The sequence below is a fragment of the Saccoglossus kowalevskii genome, chromosome 2, assembly GCF_978046115.1.
Source record: "Saccoglossus kowalevskii chromosome 2, keSacKowa6.1, whole genome shotgun sequence".
Classification (NCBI taxonomy): Eukaryota; Metazoa; Hemichordata; class Enteropneusta; family Harrimaniidae; genus Saccoglossus; species Saccoglossus kowalevskii.
Window position 1 is genome coordinate 45,682,256 of NC_140642.1, and position 18,964 is coordinate 45,701,219.

The following is an 18,964-nucleotide window of genomic DNA, read 5'->3' on the forward strand; positions in this document are numbered from 1 at the left end:
AGCTGTCATAATATAAAACTACTATATAAAATTAGCTTTTGAAATCATCATACCTGCCCATTTTCGCCCTGAACAGCGACGTCGCCATTATTTCTGTCCTCTGACTCCACAGTACGTTCGGTGTCGGCCATTTTGAAGAAATTGTGATCTTCTCGTCCCAAGAGGGCGTTAGCATCAATGATAAAATTAGAATGCCACAACAAATGTGATATATGTAATCCTGTGATTTTCTGGAAAAAAACATTGCGAACAGACCATATAATAAAGACAAACAACGTTGCGAACAAAACATCATTTCTCAGTAACTTTGTTCTTTGGATTACTTATTGGTCAAGTCTTACAGAAATGATGACGTCACGGAGCATTTTTACATGTAATTAGTTTCTCTGCGCACTGTATTTACATTGCAACACAAGCAAGATGGCGGGTTTTCCGGATACCGTTGAACAACACTTTCCTTTGCAAGATATCGAGTCTGTCGTTAAACTGTTTCGAGCTCAACTCACTGGGGATAGCCAGCCAGATCTGGCATTAATGTCACTTGTGCTTGGCATGATTGAAAATTCGCTAACATGCAATCGATCATTGGGTCCGCAATCACAACCCTCGGCGGTTGGTGTACAGCGGATCTTTCCCGTCATCGAGTTGACCAATGTGGAAGCCCTCTACTTGAAATTCGTCACCCAAATCAAAGGTTCTGTCGACAAAAGCGAATGTAAATCGGGCTATGCAACTCGAGATTTTGTCAAGAAAGTGTCTGATGTAATATGGAGCTCGCTTTCACGGTCATATTATAAAGACAAGGCCCATTTACAGTCTTTGTACAGTTTTTTGACAGGTAAGATATTGTAAACAAGTGAAAGGTTTTCGTACAAACGCAGGTATCGAAGATATCCGGAGCGAACACATTGTTCAACCGTGGTAATATATATTATTATATTTCTTTGTATTTGAAAATGTCTTTCAAGTGTGTTTGTATTTATATTAATTCTCCGGACTAGGATATATTATTTTAGTTATCTGAACATTGTGCATGATTCATCGTGACTTTCGCCATGATGAAGCGAAGGGCAATAACCCGGGTACGTGAGTAGTTAGTAACCATATAATATAATATAATATAATATCGATTATTACACCATACTTGCTCAATAACTTGATTTTTGGTGTTGAGTGTCTATAATTCGTGTTTGAATTTACCTAGCCGGGCCTACGATTCGATGTTTCCTTTCGTCGCACAGACATGTGACAGTTCTGGTTTAAGCACACATGTGCTTGAATGGCGGCGTTTCATTAGCGACACGCCCCCTATAGAGAGGAGATACACATGCTTGCTTCAGGCGTTTGTTCTAAACCGAAATTCGTTTTCATTTTGGTTGGAACCATCTTATATTTAGTTCATCTAGAAGCCGTACCTACACACGAATATTTGTCGACACGTTTATTCTCTCAATTCAACAACATTGTAGAGGTGGAAATTAATTAAACGACAGGTATTTACTCACAAATATAATGGTCAATATTTGTCCATACATTCATTCTCTCAATTTAAGAACTTGTAATGGTGTAAAATTATTAAGGTAGCGAGAAGGGAAATTTTCACTTTTTTCTTGATTTTTCAAAAATTGATAAAACGGTTACTTTAGACCGAGATACATCACCCCAGGTTTACAAAAGATCGAAATTGCGAAATAACGTTGCTCAAATTAGTGTTTTAAAACACTAGCAGAAAAGACTACAACTGCCGTTTCGTGGATATTTGCATAGTGTTTATCTTTGGAAGGAATTAAATGATAACATCTTATCTGTATACTCTGTTGTTGACGATTCTGATATATTAAGGGGTGATAAGCTTCCAGTTGCAAACAATGCGTCTTTATCTAACGTCCATTGTCAGCATTATTGTCAGTCGAGACTTCGTCGGAGAAACATGGTCATACAAGTACTCATTTCGCCCAACCTTCCGTTTTTACATCGACCGCTTATCGCTTAATTTCCGACTACGCGGTCTTGTCCGACAGGAAACCGACCACATTTTAATCGCGTTTTTTTTTCGCTCACTCGCTCATTGAAAACATTGACCGCTCGCCCAAACACTGAAAACTGGCACATGGGTGGTCGAAATGGTGGTTTTGATAGTAAAGTGTGAACATACAACTAGTATTAACTATTATTACATTCTGAACGACACTTCAAATCTAATAGCTGTATTACACTTGTATCGTGAAAGCAACTGAACTGGGACTTCTTGTTACGTGTTTTGGGTGCTTGTTCTAGATGTAATATTTTTATTTTTATTTTAATGAGACAGTTACGTGAAAAAAAGCCTAGGTAACTCCTTTTGACAGAGCAGAGAAACGAGGAAATGTTAGTGATTAATTCCAAAAATAACGATATCGAATCCACATCGGTCCACGTCTGGTAAAATTTGACATTCAATTTTTAAAATTAAGTCACGATCATTGAATGAGCTCGGTTTATACCGTATACGTACCGCAAAAGTGTTCCCACAAAAAATATTTTCGACTAAAAACGGCCACATGCCCTGAAAAAATCGAACAGAGCTTGACATGTATGAATAATTTATTGGGCTTAAATGAAAAACGTGTCAAATTTAGTTATAGCCATAACTATAACTATTTGGTGGCCAGTCGATGAACAATTCAAAGTCCTTCAGGGCTGAAAATCATTGACGCTACTCTGGTTTACTTTATTTCACAACTTGCAGAGAAAACTGATTCACGTGAGCTCTAATGTATCTTAGACTAGTATTTTCTTTTTGAACTAAGGTCAAATTCCATCAGTTTGTCAAAATATATGTTTTTCAGCGAATAATTTTGAAGCCTGTCACAGCATAAACAACTATGTGAATCGACGCCGGTGATTGGATTGTACGACGACGCTTCAATTAGCGTCAAATATGCTTTGTTACAACATCATTAATTGGCTGAGAGTCACCTGATCGGAGCACGAACTGGGTCACAGAACCATATTTGTCCGTATTATCAACACGACTTTGCAAAATAACCACACCCACATTTTCAATCATTTTTAGCGCGGAAGTTGCCAACAAATGTAAAAAAAAATCGTGAATTTCATGGATTCAAATAAAATAAAGCAAGCGATTGATAAGGATAATTATTAATATTTTCCCCGATGCTCTTCGAATTTTTATTTTTTTTATTTCAAGGTAAGAAATGGCTAGCTGAAGTTGCATCGTCTTCAATGCGGTTGTTTCACCGCGAACAACTCTAGCTCTGTTTTGGGCATGGTTTAGTTTTGCGATGTAAAATAAAATATATATTAAAATAATAATACTTGATTAATTATTTGGGGTTTCAGCCCACAAATTACGGACATGATCTCCATGAATTACGGTCAAAGTTTGTCTTCTCTCGGCTGATTGTCACGGTTTTGATCGACGCCCTTCCTAAACTCAGTATGGAGAAACCAACGGGGATCGACATTCCAAACAAACAATCGAAATTATCAACGAAAGACAAGATTTTTCTAGATATTTACAAACATACTGTCATGACAAACATATGTAAAATTAACAAATACACAAAGAGGTGTAATATTAGGTTTGTAAAAACACTACAACACACCAGATTAAAAGTAAGACAATTTATTTAAAACTAGTAAGCCATAAAGAAATAAAAAACATGCGTTAACATAATACTAATGAAAAGATTACACAATAAAAATACACACTAAAAAATTGGGCAAGGGGTCACCCTTCAAAACTCCCACTGGTGAGCATTGGGCAAAGGTGTTCATAAATTGCCATGCCATACAAAGGAAAAGCCAGAAAGTGGGCGTTCGTCCTTGTAATGGGGGACAGGATGAAGTCCTTTGCCCAATAGTGGGGTGAAAAATGACCAGAAGAGGAGGTAAGATGGGGACGGTTGGTGGGTTAGCCGACAAGAACATTCACGCAAACGAGTTGCATCAAAGAATGAATGACACGATTATGAATGGGCTAAAACAAAGGAGAGACGCTATGCAAGATAGCGCTGATTGGCTAATAGAATTACAATGATTGGCTAAAAAAGGAGCCCTGTGAGTGGTCAAAATTAATGCAAACTGATTGGTTAACTCAAAAAGGTGTGAATCCTTGAATTGCATCAAGCGCAGGGGCCGTGTCTTTACAAACCAGGTCTGTGCCGACACAAACCAAAAATTTGTAAAAACACTACAACACACCAGATTAAAAGTAAGACAATTTATTAAAAACTAGTCAGCCATAAAGAAATAAAAAACATGCGTTAACATATAATGAAAAGATTACACAATAAAAATACACACTAAAAAATTGGGCAAGGGGTCACCCTTCAAAACTCCCACTGGTGAGCATTGGGCAAAGGTGTTCATAAATTGCCATGCCATACAAAGGAAAAGCCAGAAAGGGGGCGTTCGTCCTTGTAATGGGGGACAGGATGAAGTCCTTTGCCCAGCGAGGGAGCACGAAGAAAAAGGAGTGGGACTGAGTGACCCCCATGAAAAGGTGGGAAGTGATGTTTAAAAAGATGATGTGTGGGTGACAACAAGTCAGGGGGAGGTGGGACCTCACGGCCTGAGAATGTTGGAAAGCATGAAAACATCCCAGGGGACATGGGAGATAAAATCTCGCTGCCTGAGGGCGTAATGTAACGACCTGGGAGTGCAGTGAAAATATCAGGGGCAGGAATGGCCTGCACGGCCTGACGTGGTGTCCAGGGGACATAACGCATGCCCAGAGAGAGAGGTTGATCTCTGATCTGGGGGATACTTCATGTGCGACCTGGTGGGATAGGCAGGGGACATACAGCATACCTAGAGGGAGAGGCAAGTCTCGGGTCTCTGGCATGCTCTATGTGCGACCTGTGATGAAGTGATGAGATGAAAAGGACTTACACATTAGCCATTGACATGAAGGCTTCACGCAGAAGCTGTTCTGGAGTGCGGATATACAATTTATAACAATCGCTTGACCACCTGCCAAGAGTCTGGATTAAGTGGTCAGGTAAATGAGATGAAGCAGCTGAAGTTGCTGCCCCAATGCGAAACGAATGACCTGCATAAAGATCAGAGTTCAAACCAAGTTTAGAAATTAGAGTACGTAAGGAGTCTGTGAAGAATTGTCTATGCATTGGAACTCTTTCAGGTAGTAGAAACAGTGGTTCATCATCTGTTGCATGCATCTGTTTGCGAACAACGAGAAAATGGTACAAACATGAGACTGGACATAGGAGATTGTTGGTTGGAAAAAGGCGAAGTTGGAAACCACGGAATTGGTCTGTTTTTGACGTTTTAATATTAAGAGATATGTAGTTTAAAAAACCAACAAGTTTAGTGACCTGGACATCGCCCACACAAAGATGAATTTGTGGGTTAAAAACAGATGTGGGGCATGCAAATTCACTACAACGTAGAAAACCGAAGAATGCCAAAAGGAAGGCAGAACGCAGAAGTAAGTCAATATATGGTCCAAAAACTCCAACTTGTAGAAGTGAGCACAGTTTCTTTAAAATTTCTGCTGTGATTGGCAAGCGCGGACGAGTTGCAGAGCCTTGAATACGTAGGATTCCTTTAAGCACATGTTGCAGCCTTGGTCTGCTTTGTCTATCTCCAATAAAACAGGGTGTGTTCTGGCCTCCCAATACATAATGGTTTCGAATGGCTGAAAGATATACTTTTATAGTAGAGTGTTTTAAATGCAACTGTGATGCACAATGTACTGCAAAGTAAATTAAGATGTCCTCAGTAATTGTTGGATAAGTCGTAGCACTACCTTGGATGTTATACATTGCTGTAAAACGTAGCCATGCTCGAACTCCTGTTGAATAAGACTGACATGTCCGTGTACTCAGTGCTGCATGTTGAAATTGAAGGACTGCGCGAGTTAAGTAAACATCACCTCTGAGGGTATCCGGCAAGGATTTACTTGTGACAAGGGGGCTGCCTCTCTGAAACGCTGCATCTGAAAACGAGACAATGAATCGGCAATTATGTTACGCACACCTGGTATGTGAGTGGCTTGAAACATGAAGTTGTTAGCTGCTGCTACAATGACCAGACGGCGCATTAATTTCATTATTGCTGGCAATTTTGATCTTCCTTTGTTTATTATAAGCACGGTTGCCATGTTGTCACAATGGAAGAGTATGCGTTTACGAGCCCAATGTTTTCCCCACAATATACATGCTACCACAATGGGGTAAAGTTCTTGGAATGCGATTGAGAGGGATGGATCATTTTCCAGCAAAAGTTTATCAGTCCATCGGTCTTGGAACCAGTGGCCCTGAAAATAGCCCCCAAAACCAATACCACTGGCATCCGTGAAAAGCTCAAGCATTGACGTTGAAGTTGTGTTGGTGTCAAGAAACATGGAAATTCCATTCCAGTCTGAGAGAAGTATATTCCACATATGCAAGTCTTGTCTACTCTCGTTGGTAATTGTTACATGATGATGGAGTTTTTTAACACCTTTGGATAGGGTAATTAGTCGGGAGATAAATGTACGACCAGGAACTATGACCCTGCATGCAAAGTTCAAATGGCCTAGCAGACTGAGGATTTCGCGTTTTGTACAAGTCCTGCGATTGAGAAAAGTCTGAAGAAGCTCACGAATGCGTGCAAGTTTGTCCTCTGGGAGACGAGCCTGCATATGATTAGTGTCAAGTTCGATCCCGAGATATTCAAGTTTACAACAAGGTCCCACAGTTTTTTGCTTGGCTAGCGGAATCCCAAGTCGGTGAAATAGCAATGTTAGAATAGCCATAGTACGTTCTGCATCATATGAAGGAGAGTCTACAGTAAGAAAATCATCCAGGAGGTGAAAAATTGTCTGGACTCCATAATTGTGTTCTGCAATCCAACATACTGCTGTTGAAAGTTGGTCAAAAATCTTTGGGCTAGAACGGCATCCAAAGGCCAAGCGAACAAAAAAGTAAAACTGTTCGTTCCAATGGATACCATAGAGATGCCACAAAGATGCATGAATTGGCATTAGTTTGAAAGCATCTGCAATGTCAGTTTTGCATAACTTAGCTCCTTTCCCAGCCTTGTTAATTGCGAGAATGGCATCGTCGATTGTCACATACGAAAGAGAAAAATCCTCCTTATTAATCAAGTCATTAATGCTTGGTGTGTCTGCAGCATCATGTGGTGATGAAAGATCAACAATTAGGCGCTTTTTATTGGAGTATTTTTTGTCCACAATGCCTATTGGACTACAACGGTAGTGCTCAAAAGGTGGTGAAACAAACGGTCCAATTAGAAAACCTTTTTTGACCTCATTATCTATTATCGATGTAACAATTTCTGGCTGATTGCGAGCAGAGAGAAGATTTTTGCAAACCAATGACGATGTCGGGGGATGGTGTACTCCTATGTGAAAACCTTCTCTGAGGCCACCCACAAGATAGTTGACAAAATTAACATCCGGATATAGAGCCAGTTCTTTTCCCAGAGCTTTAATGTTCACAGGAGTTGGTATAACAGCAGGCAACAGTCAAGCTTGCTTTTTATCATTACGTTTTGAACAACGAATTATATTGTGGTCTGCGGTGTTGCACGAGCTGCACATGTGTGCAAAATTACAGGGATCTTTGTTGCAACCGGTACCAGAATTAAAATTGTTGCAAATTTCTTTGCCTTGGTAAACTACACGGCGACGACCTTTTCTATCATGGGTGTTCGTAGCACTGGATTGACGGTCAAATTTATTGCTGGGATTCGACTTTCTATTGAAAAAGTTAGGACACATGTCGGTCCTGGGTCCTGGGTCGTTGCAGGTATCGCATGTGACAGCAACACACCCTGAGATAATGGAACAATACAGTTGATTGTCACGTCGTGACCAATCGACTTCAATGTTATGATTGATCAAGAGAGCAGCGGCTCTAGCAGAGAACGCCCGGTGGTACTGGTAAAAAGCATAACCTTTGAAACGCGAGTTCATTTCAACAATATCCCGCTCATACGCGTCCAATTCGGGGCGTCGATCTTTATAGACAGAGCACATTATGTTCTTGTAAATTGAGAAAGCCAGAATAAACTCGGAGATTGTCAATGATCGGGAAAGTCTATTATCGTGTGCCGGTCTTAAGGTGAAGGCATCATCGCCGATGACAACATGACGTTGTGTATCGTTACTGCTGTATCCAGGAATTAGCAAGCATGCTAAATTAATATCCTTACCTTGGATAATATCTCGTCGCACGGCCTGTGAGACTAACTCAACGTAGGGTAGATTCTCTGAGTAAACACCAGGGGTATGAAGCAAGTCATTTTCAAAACCACCGCTCGGTTGTTGTCTGTGTGTCGTTCCTGTGGGAGCTGCTGGTGACGTCACTGCTACTGATGGCGATGATGTTGGTGTGTGTGACGTCACTGCTACTGGTGCTTGTGTCGATGTGGACGCTGTTAGGTTTGCAATCTGTTGACCTTGTGTTGCGACACTTCTAGCTAAGTCGGCTATGGATGATTGTAGACTTAAAAACATGTCAGCAGTGACCGCCTGGCAGTTTTGAGGCGATGTACTAGTATTCTGTATGGTAGTTACTGGATTGACAGTGTCGGTCGCCGTATTGGATATTGGTATGATATCCCGTTGTTGTTGAACCGCTAGATCGTCTAGTGCAGAGCTTGTACTGTTGTTGGTCGACGCACGGGTGCTCGATCGCGTTGTCGGTGGAGTATACGGTGTGATGCGAGGTCTCCCTTTTCCTCTTGGCGCCATAGCGAAATACTTAAAAAGTAGATTGTCACTTACAGTCAATTAGACACGGAACAAAGGCCGGGTCACGAAGTTGTAAAACTTTCTTTGTTCACGCTCCCGCAAGCAATTAGTCCAAGTAATTGTATAAGCTAACCAGTTTCACAACCGTTCACGCAAAACTGAATAGTCTCTAGCTTGTGTCGATCACAGTAACGAATTGTGATGTAAATAAAGTTGAAGTTACACGAAAAGTAGAATATATTAGCCGACAAGAACATTCACGCAAACGAGTTGCATCAAAGAATGAATGCTGATTGGCTAATAGAATTACAATGATTGGCTAAAAAAGGAGCCCTGTGAGTGGTCAAAATTAATGCAAACTGATTGGTTAACTCAAAAAGGTGTGAATCCTTGAATTGCATCAAGCACAGGGGCCGTGTCTTTACAAACCAGGTCTGTGCCAACACAAACCAAAAATTTTATTTTAGGCTTAGAAATATTTTCTTTCACTCAGCCCATGCATGTAACTGCCATTTAGCTTTACGGTCCTTCAGCATCGGGGGAAAACAACAATAACTATACAAAACACATTGCGAAGACTCAACAATCAGGAAAGAAACCCCAGACAACCCTGTCGTACTTGTGTTGAAATACATTTTGTATTTCACGTCAGAATATTGTTTAAAATAAAATATTCAGTCCAAGCCAAATCGAGGTCAAAGGGTCAGGTTGCGTGCATGTAATTATATATAGTTAAAACAAAAAGTATTTGAACTTTTGTCAGCTGTTCAACATCTATAAAAACCAGAAAGACAATTATAAGACAATGTGAACCTCGGAAATTATTCTGTTAGTCCGAATTTTAAATGCGCGCGAGCGAGCAGGTGGGCAAAAGAAGTACTGTAACTTTGCACAACTTTCTTTTAAATCGTTTTATTTTCCAAGTCAATATTCTATTTTACTAATACATTTTTTTTCTAACGCAATGGCGAAGAAAAGAAAGAAAGCGTTGACAGACGAGGCAAAGAAAAATCTGCCACTCAGTGTCGCACTCTGACACAGCATTTTTTTTTCAAACATCGGCCATTTTGTTTCACCATGAAAACCGTTTTATTAGATGTCTTATCTGAGACATTTGAAGGATTAGCTTGTTTGTAAACTGTCAGCGTGTACAGTGGGACAGTAATGTTTGTCAGAGGATTATCCCTCGTTGTTCGTTTGCATAACAATTGAAAACCCGAACGTTCCTGGAGTACGGACTCAAATGCCAGCAGTTTTCTTCATTTTTCGCACTCGAGCTTGAAATTATTCATTATCTGACACTTTTTATGAGTTCTATGATATCAGTGGTTAATATGTTTGGCCATTTTTAGTGTATATTTATAATAATGCAGCAAATCTACAGTGTTTTATTAATCAAAACTGTTTTTCGCGTTTTTCTCGAGTTGAAGTTTTGATCGAGAACGACTCATTGGGACCGCCGCCAAATCAAGTGCGTTCGGACTAGGACATTCAAACTCGCAGTTATCGTTCAAAAGATAATGATGGTGCGAAATATGTCTGGGTTTTTAAAGAAAATGCTTTGTCACAGAATAATAGTCTGTTAAAGGTGCCAAGTATGAGATAATTTGGGGACAAAAAAACAAACCTGCATAGAAATCGGAATAATAGCTCTTTTCATTTCAATGGACTTGATTACGGACAATGCATAACTTAAATTTCACCAGGAAATTCCGCAGTGTGCTCTCGCAATCGCGTACTTAGTCATTTTTACAAGGTTCGCCATTTTTGATGTCACGTGATAATTATGTAAACAATGTCTGTCCAGTTTGTGCGAACTTGCACCTCTATACTTAGTCTTTTGACATATATAACCTAAATTACTGTTCTGAACGAGACAACAGACAGAGAATGTTTTATTTAAAAACGTCACAAAACCTTCTCGCTACCTTAAATGAGAGTTGTCTACACCAAAATAAGTCTCAAATATTTGTCCACACATTTATTCTCTCAATTTAACAACTTGTAATTGTGGGAATTAATCAAACGCGAGTTATTTACACCAAAATAAGTCTCAAATATTTGTCCACACATTTATTCTCTCAACTTAACAACTTGTAATTGTGGTAATTAATCAAACATGAGTTGTTTACACCAAAATAAGTATTAAATATTTGTTGAGACATTTATTCTCTCAATTTAACAACTTGTAATTGGTGGAAGTAAATTATTAAACGTGACTTCTCTACCCCAAAATAAGTCTCAAATATTTGTCCACACATTTATTCTCTCAATTTAAGAACTTGTAATGGTGTAAAATTATTAAATGAGAGTTGTCTGCACCAAAATAAGTCTCAAATATTTGTCCACACATTTATTCTCTCAATTTAACAACTTGTAATTGTGGGAATTAATCAAACATGAGTTGTCTACACCAAAATAAGTCTCAAATATTTGTCCACACATTTATTGTCACAATTTAACCACTTGTTAATAGTGGAAATTACTTAAACGCGACTTGTTTAATCAGTTGACATCAATACAACTTACCCACAGACAGTGCACAACAGAGTATCATTATTGAGCAATTATAAACAGGAACGTGTCTTGGCTAGGGTCGGGTCAGGTATGGGCAACGGAATTATTAACAGGAACGTGTCTTAGCATTAGGGTTAGGGTCGGGTCAGGTATGGGCAACGGAATTATTAACAGGAACGTGTCTTAGCATTAGGGTTAGGGTTGGGTCAGGTATGGGCAACGGAATTATTAACAGGAACGTGTCTTAGCATTAGGGTTAGGGTTGGGTCAGGTATGGGCAACGGAATTATTAACAGGAACGTGTCTTAGCATTAGGGTTAGGGTCGGGTCAGGTATGGGCAACGCAAATGGCAGACACCCAATTGGCAAGGGGTACACTAACAGGTTATGGCATGCATATATATAGTTTGCACAAGTAAAAACACAAAATTGGCAATTTTTTGGACAATTGTAAGTCAATAATAGAATGCAAACACATCCAGTCAATCCATTGTGGTCTTGTGGGTCAGTTGTCTACACAGTGATCAGGAGGACCCGGGTTCAATAGCCCACTTTCGAGATAGACGGCCGCTGGCGGTGCCAACCTATCACATGACCACAAATTTTCCCACAGTGGGGCCATATTGAAGTCAGCTTAGCCTGTGTATGTACTTACGTTATCTATCCAATGTGTTTCATCACTCATAATTATTTCAAGTGAGTATTTATTTCTTCAAGTTGTCATCTTTAACATTTATATTGTTTTATATTAACACCGGTGACTATGTTTTCTCTGTTTTTCGGCGATTTTGTGTTCAATGTTTACTGTCACAGACTGGGGTGACGTTTTGAACTTACGAAGTGGTGTCAGTGCATGTTACGTTGTCTTGTTCTGTTTTCTGATTAAAATTATACCTTTAGCGATCTCAAAATTGTATGAAAATGTTTATTTTGTGTACGTTTGATTTATTTTCATGTATGCTTTGTATACAACGGCGGAAAATGTTAGCGAAACCACCAGTCTGTGCACTTCCGGGTTGTTAAACACCTGTGAACTTTAGTGTCAAACGTTTCTTTGTGTTTTGGTTCCTGTGAGTGATGAAACACGTTGCATAGATTGACGATGTTGTAACGTAAGTACATACACAGGCTAAGCTGACTTCAATATGGCCCCACCGTGGGAAAATGTTTGGTCACGTGATAGGTTGGCGCCGCCAGCGGCCGTCTATCTCGAAAGTGAGCTATTCCCATGCCTGCCAGTTATTTCTCACAAACACTAATTTGCAATAATGCTAAATATGAAAACAAATCATTCATTTGCATGACTACCCATATGGTTCAGTGGATATGTACAATGCCAGCAATGTGTGAGATTGCTGGTCAAATCTAGTACGGTTAGTTTGATTTTTGAATGCTCGTGAGAACAGTGCTCCTATAAATAGAACTCAAATTCTATCACTTGTGTGAAGACATTCGTGGTACAGTGGACAAGACAGTGTGCTGGCAACTCAAAGATTGCAAATCACGGTGCCATGCATGGCTTGTCAGCCATTCTAACTAAACAAAGAGAATACATAGTGGGACTACCAAGTTCCCCTCTTACTGTTGTATGGATTAATGGTGTATTAAAAATTTACAAAATTTAATACATTTGTATGTACATTTTCAACATCTGGTGACTCAGAATAACCCCAAATCTTGCTTCCGTACTGCATTATTGGAACAATTTTTGTGTCAAATATTTTAAAACATAGAGAGATAGGCACTGATTCAATTTTACATATACCGTATTACCCCGGGCCCAGGGGCCTGAACATACAAAATCGGGAAAAATTGGGGGTGGGCGCTTACCCGAGGACCATCCCAAAAAAGATTTTAGAAGTTGTTTTTGTGATCGTATGATAAAGTCAAATAAAGGAATGCTTTCGTACACTTTGTACACGTAATTATTTCTTGATTTATGCGAGGTTTCAATAAACGTGAGCATTCGGTCAAGAACTGTGGGAACACTAAGACACAGGGTCGAATTTCAAGAATAAAACTTGTTTTATGTCAGCGAATAAAGTTGTATTACTCACTGAAATTGGCTACAAAGTATGGTAAGCATTGTAATCAATGCACGGTTACTTTTTTAGTAACTGTGATCAGTGCAAGTCGAAACGGCCGGGAAAAACTACCGCTTGTAATCCAAGATGGCGATGACCTTATTAGCATAATTTTGTTCACGCACGTATTGATACATCGCATCGTAATTACTAAAGAATAGCAGACAGGGTTATGAAACAAATAAACCTTTTATTACTCATGTGAAATTTTTACAAACAATTGTGAATACATAAACATATCCAAATGGCGATACATAAAAAACAGACTAAAAATAAACTCTGGTCGACCTCATAAACATGATTTACTCATGCACCCACACACATGACAAAATTATGATGCAACAAGTTCCCATCGTCGGCATGCCTCATTATGGTTATCGTAATGGACTTGAGGTCGGCAAAATGTATTTTCTTCAACGACAGAAAAGTAATCCCCATGACCGTAATGCCATAGCTGTGATGAAGGATGGAAAGAAAGTAGCAAGTTGACGACGTGATGTCTCAATAGTGCTAGCTCTCGTTATGGATTCACAGTCAGCAAAGTGCTATGTTTTGAAACCAAAGCTAAGTGCTTCAAACCACTCACCAAGGTATGGATTATTGCAATATTGGATTCATCGTGAATGAAGAGAAAGCAGAACGTGTGCGCCACATGCTGCGTGGTTCATCTTGCGTCGTTAAGTTCCAATGAGTTTTTACGTAAAAACACAAACAAAACGGCCCTTTTCAGGGCCACCACACACTCCAAAAAGAGAACTACCGTAACAAACACACTATTTAAATGAATCAAATGCATTCGTTTTTGACAAATAAAACTTGATTGTGGAGCCAGTTCTTGGCTAAAATCACCCTGGGCGTTTAACCGAGGATGTCCCCAACATGTAACATGTGAAAACAGGGGGGTGGGCGCTTGCCCAGGGAGGGGCACGTGCCCGGGTGTAATACGGTAGTAACCATAAGTGCATGAAGCGCTTTTGTAGCCTGATCCGCTAGATGTTGTTGATACATTGACCAGGAACCCCGTAGTGAGGGTTTTATTCCCAAATAAACATAATACAACACTACTTCAATTAATTTATAACGTATTGCCACTGCTCGTATTTCTGAAAACTATTACATTGGTTTTGTCTAAAGTAACTCTCAAATGATAATTATCACAATATGATTTCAACTTATTAAGTAATCTTTGTAATCCAATTGTATTATAGGATATCAAAACTAAATCATCCACAAAAAGAAGATAAAATAACTTAATTAAACCAACAGAACAACCAACATTATCACCTAAAAGTGTGTCTAACTTCTACTGAAGGTCATTTATAAAAAAAAAAAAAAAAAACTAAAAAGGAGACAAAATACATCCTTCACCTCTCATACCTGCTTTACCAAGTTTGAAAAATAGAGCCACGAGATTGACCCTGTCGAATGTTTTTTCGAAGTCGATAAAAGCACGATAAAAATGTCCCCGTTTGGTTGTAAGATATTTTTGTACCAGTGTGTGAATAATAAATACATTATCTATGGTACTACCCGCTTCTTCTCGAGTGAATTCAATAATTTCATCCCATTTACATAGATTATTGTATAAAATTCTATTGAACATTTTACATGTACAGTACTTAATATCGGTAGTAATGTGATACCCTGATAATTACAAACCTTATTCTTAGAACCATTTTTATGTATCGGGAATATAATACCCTCACACCATTGCTTAGGAAAAATGCTTGTATCGAAAATACTGTTAAAGATGCCATGTAATAATTAAATTATTTGAGGAGAGCAAAACTTGTAAAATTCACTGCCTGGTGATTTACCAAATTTCAGCTGTTTGATACGAACCTTGATTTCAAGTTGGGAAATTAGACAATTAATAAAACCAATATTTTGGTTCTTCTGTGATAATTGAAATTACCATCCTGAACAGCAGGTTCAATACTGTGCCACAAATCGTTGTGTTCAGTGTTATTTTCCACATTAATAACAGGATTAAATGAGGAATTGGAATAATTAAACCATGTGATGTATATTACCTGTGATTCTGTTAGAATCACTGCCAATTGTAATCTCATAGATGTCATTTTGTGTAGCGTACATATGTGGCATTTGATTTGCTGAATACTCTGTATCCATATTATTCTGCATTGTATGAGATCCCGAATTACGTTCAACGATAATTAACAGCTTGAATAGACATAGACATGTCCTGCTATTGTTAAATATGCAAATATGGCCTCTAAAGATGCAAATGTGCACTCATCTTCGTCACCCTGGCTATTTCGACAAGATGCAATTCTTGCTCTATGAACTTCTAAAGATACTCCCACTATTACTGAGTTAGTGAGAAGTACAAACCCTGAACCCTGTTGGATAATCGTCACAGAAAATAATGTGTTTCAAATAGCAAACAAACATTTCTTGTTTGAAAGGCTAACATTTTTTAATATGCCTGCAATACTCACATGGGAGTTCTTTCAAAGCTTTCTTTGATTATACAATGCAATGCCTACTGATAAAGTGCACCACATATGATAGAATTGGGAAATGTTTTCTGTTTCATAGCAGCCCTCAAAGTTTAATTTTTTTCCTATTGGCCATTGGCAATGAAGATCAAACAGCCGTGTACAATCTGTTTCAATGAATTTTGAGCACTGACTTGCATTTGTTGGTTCATCTTCAAAATTAGCAATCTACTCTGCCTATAATTACTCATTAATCACCTATTTTTTTAAATACTGTGTGTGGAAGAATATAATTTAGCATCTACCCTGTAGGTGGGGGAGGGGATATTGATGTTGATTGCATTTCTATTATTTTGGACCTTGCAGTTAACATGTATGTGTTCATATTAGAAGAAGCTATATGGTAGGTTTTCTTAGGCTGTCCTACTTAATATGAGAAAGCTGTCTTTAGTTTGGGGCTCCCTAGCCTATTATTCTATTATTATGAGAAAGCTGTCTTTAGTTCCGAGCTCCCTAGCCTATTATTCTATTAATATGAGAAAGCTGTCTTTAGTTTGGGGCTCCCTAGCCTATTATTCTATTATTATGAGAAAGCTGTCTTTAGTTCCGAGCTCCCTAGCCTATTATTCTATTAATATGAGAAAGCTGTCTTTAGTTTGGGGCTCCCTAGCCTATTATTCTATTATTATGAGAAAGCTGTCTTTAGTTCCGAGCTCCCTAGCCTATTATTCTATTAATATGAGAAAGCTGTCTTTAGTTTGGGGCTCCCTAGCCTATTATTCTATTATTATGAGAAAGCTGTCTTTAGTTCCGAGCTCCCTAGCCTATTATTCTATTAATATGAGAAAGCTGTCTTTAGTTTGGGGCTCCCTAGCCTATTATTCTATTATTATGAGAAAGCTGTCTTTAGTTCCGAGCTCCCTAGCCTATTATTCTATTAATATGAGAAAGCTGTCTTTAGTTCGGGGCTCCCTAGCCTATTATTCTATTAATATGAGAAAGCTGTCTTTAGTTTGGGGCTCCCTAGCCTATTATTCTATTATTATGAGAAAGCTGTCTTTAGTTCCGAGCTCCCTAGCCTATTATTCTATTAATATGAGAAAGCTGTCTTTAGTTCCGAGCTCCCTAGCCTATTATTCTATTAATATGAGAAAGCTGTCTTTAGTTTGGGGCTCCCTAGCCTATTATTCTATTATTATGAGAAAGCTGTCTTTAGTTCCGAGCTCCCTAGCCTATTATTCTATTAATATGAGAAAGCTGTCTTTAGTTCGGGGCTCCCTAGCCTATTATTCTATTAATATGAGAAAGCTGTCTTTAGTTTGGGGCTCCCTAGCCTATTATTCTATTATTATGAGAAAGCTGTCTTTAGTTCCGAGCTCCCTAGCCTATTATTCTATTAATATGAGAAAGCTGTCTTTAGTTCGGGGCTCCCTAGCCTATTATTCTATTAATATGAGAAAGCTGTCTTTAGTTTGGGGCTCCCTAGCCTATTATTCTATTAATATGAGAAAGCTGTCTTCAGTTCGGGCTCCCTAGCCTATTATTCTATTAATATGAGAAAGCTGTCTTTAGTTCGGGGCTCCCTAGCCTATTATTCTATTAATATGAGAAAGCTGTCTTTAGTTCGGGGCTCCCTAGCCTATTATTCTATTAATATGAGAAAGCTGTCTTTAGTTTGGGGCTCCCTAGCCTATTATTCTATTATTATGAGAAAGCTGTCTTTAGTTCCGAGCTCCCTAGCCTATTATTCTATTAATATGAGAAAGCTGTCTTTAGTTCGGGGCTCTCCTAGCCTATTATTAAATTAATATGAGAAAGCTGTCTTTAGTTCGGGGCTCCCTAGCCTATTATTCTATTAATATGAGAAAGCTGTCTTCAGTTCGGGCTCCCTAGCCTATTATTCTATTAATATGAGAAAGCTGTCTTCAGTTTGGGCTCCCTAGCCTATTATTCTATTATTATGAGAAAGCTGTCTTTAGTTCCGAGCTCCCTAGCCTATTATTCTATTATTATGAGAAAGCTGTCTTTAGTTCCGAGCTCCCTAGCCTATTATTCTTGTAGTGGCTATAAACAAGTTTCTCGAAATCTATGTTGAGTCCCGTATTATCAATGACTCATAGAAATGTTTATAAACACTGCCGACAGCTGGATTTCATCCTCGCCAATGCGTTCTTCATAAAACTTGGGAGACGTATATTCAGTATATAAATGCCTTGACCTTTATTTATCGTATTACAACCAAGTAGTATATGTTGTACCATAACATCTCACTCGAGCCACAGTAAAATACATCAATCACAAAGTGATGAATTCAGATAGAATGATTGACTGTAAATCGAATAGACAAAGTACAATAAATGCGTTTGTAAACAAATACGGCACACAAGATTACACAAGTGCCACGCCAGCTTAGTAATGTCTAAGTACACAACAAATGTTCGCATAAATTACAGGCTCAAACAAAGCGAAAAACATTAACAATATTTCATCACAAACTTTGAAAGCAGGCAGAAACACGCCTTGCTAAATAACATGAGGTGAACAATGTCGTAGAAGGTGCAGTGTGAACGATTGCATCACCACTAAATAAAGTATTTCTGACGACTTCAATGGATAGCATCACCCGATCACATAACAAACAAGCTCAAAGGGGGAACTAAATTTAGTTAAGTCATAAAGTCGTTCTTACCGAAATTTATAGATCAACCCAGCACATCGACCACTACGATGAAGTAAATAACGGTGATATATCTAAGTTTCTGGCTTCAAAACACTGGCATGTCACGACAACCATGCTGACTCCAGAACTTTCTATCTGTTTGTTATTTCCAGTTTCTCAACTCCAATAATGGCATAGTCAGAACTTGTCAATAGATGGCGCTAGATTGTCAAATGCCCAACTAAATCAGATATCATGCTATTACAATATAAGTGAAAGTTGTCTTAAATGAAGTGACAATAAAGGTATACAGAAAACATTAATAATAAAATACAAAAGGGTAATGACTCTGGATTTAGGCCGCTACATAACAGCCCCCTAATTGTAAAGACTGTGTCTGAACAATTACATATCAATCTACCTAAAAAAGGCCAAATCTAATCCTTATACAGCTCAGTACTGAGTCCAGTCATAAGGCGCGAATGCCCGTAACAGTTAATGGCATGTATGCACCCCA

The 18,964-nt window shown here is 38.7% G+C and overlaps 3 protein-coding genes across 3 annotated transcripts in view; 1 reads left to right on the forward strand and 2 right to left on the reverse strand.

The window, feature by feature from the left end:
- LOC102801978 (putative lipid scramblase CLPTM1) overlaps positions 1 to 139 on the reverse strand; it is a 42,715-nt gene extending 42,576 nt beyond the window's left edge. Inside the window, exon 1 of the mRNA XM_085495800.1 lies at positions 54 to 139. Within this exon, the coding sequence (XP_085351926.1) occupies positions 54 to 131 (78 nt within the window). The 5' untranslated portion in view covers positions 132 to 139. The remainder of the gene's footprint in view (positions 1 to 53) is intronic.
- A 281-nt stretch (positions 140 to 420) lies between these two features.
- The window catches only part of LOC144349284 (menin-like), a 59,155-nt gene continuing 40,611 nt past the window's right edge, over positions 421 to 18,964 (forward strand). Inside the window, exon 1 of the mRNA XM_085507632.1 lies at positions 421 to 838. Within this exon, the coding sequence (XP_085363758.1) occupies positions 421 to 838 (418 nt within the window). The remainder of the gene's footprint in view (positions 839 to 18,964) is intronic.
- On the reverse strand, positions 4,893 to 6,763 carry LOC144354104 (uncharacterized). The gene is made up of 2 exons (XM_085496009.1): positions 6,218 to 6,763; positions 4,893 to 5,948 (listed from the first exon to the last, which is right to left on the reverse strand). The coding sequence occupies exons 1-2, from the start codon at positions 6,761 to 6,763 to the stop codon at positions 4,893 to 4,895; spliced, it is 1,602 nt and encodes a 533-aa protein (XP_085352135.1).

Coding starts and splice junctions, on each gene's coding strand:
- LOC144354104 (XM_085496009.1), bottom strand. CDS start 6,763: ATGGCTATTCTAACATTGCTATTTCACCGACTTGGGATTCCGCTAGCC. Junction 5,949..6,217: donor ATGATCCATCCCTCTCAATC/GCATTCCAAGAA, acceptor GCAGCGTTTCAG/AGAGGCAGCCCCCTTGTCAC.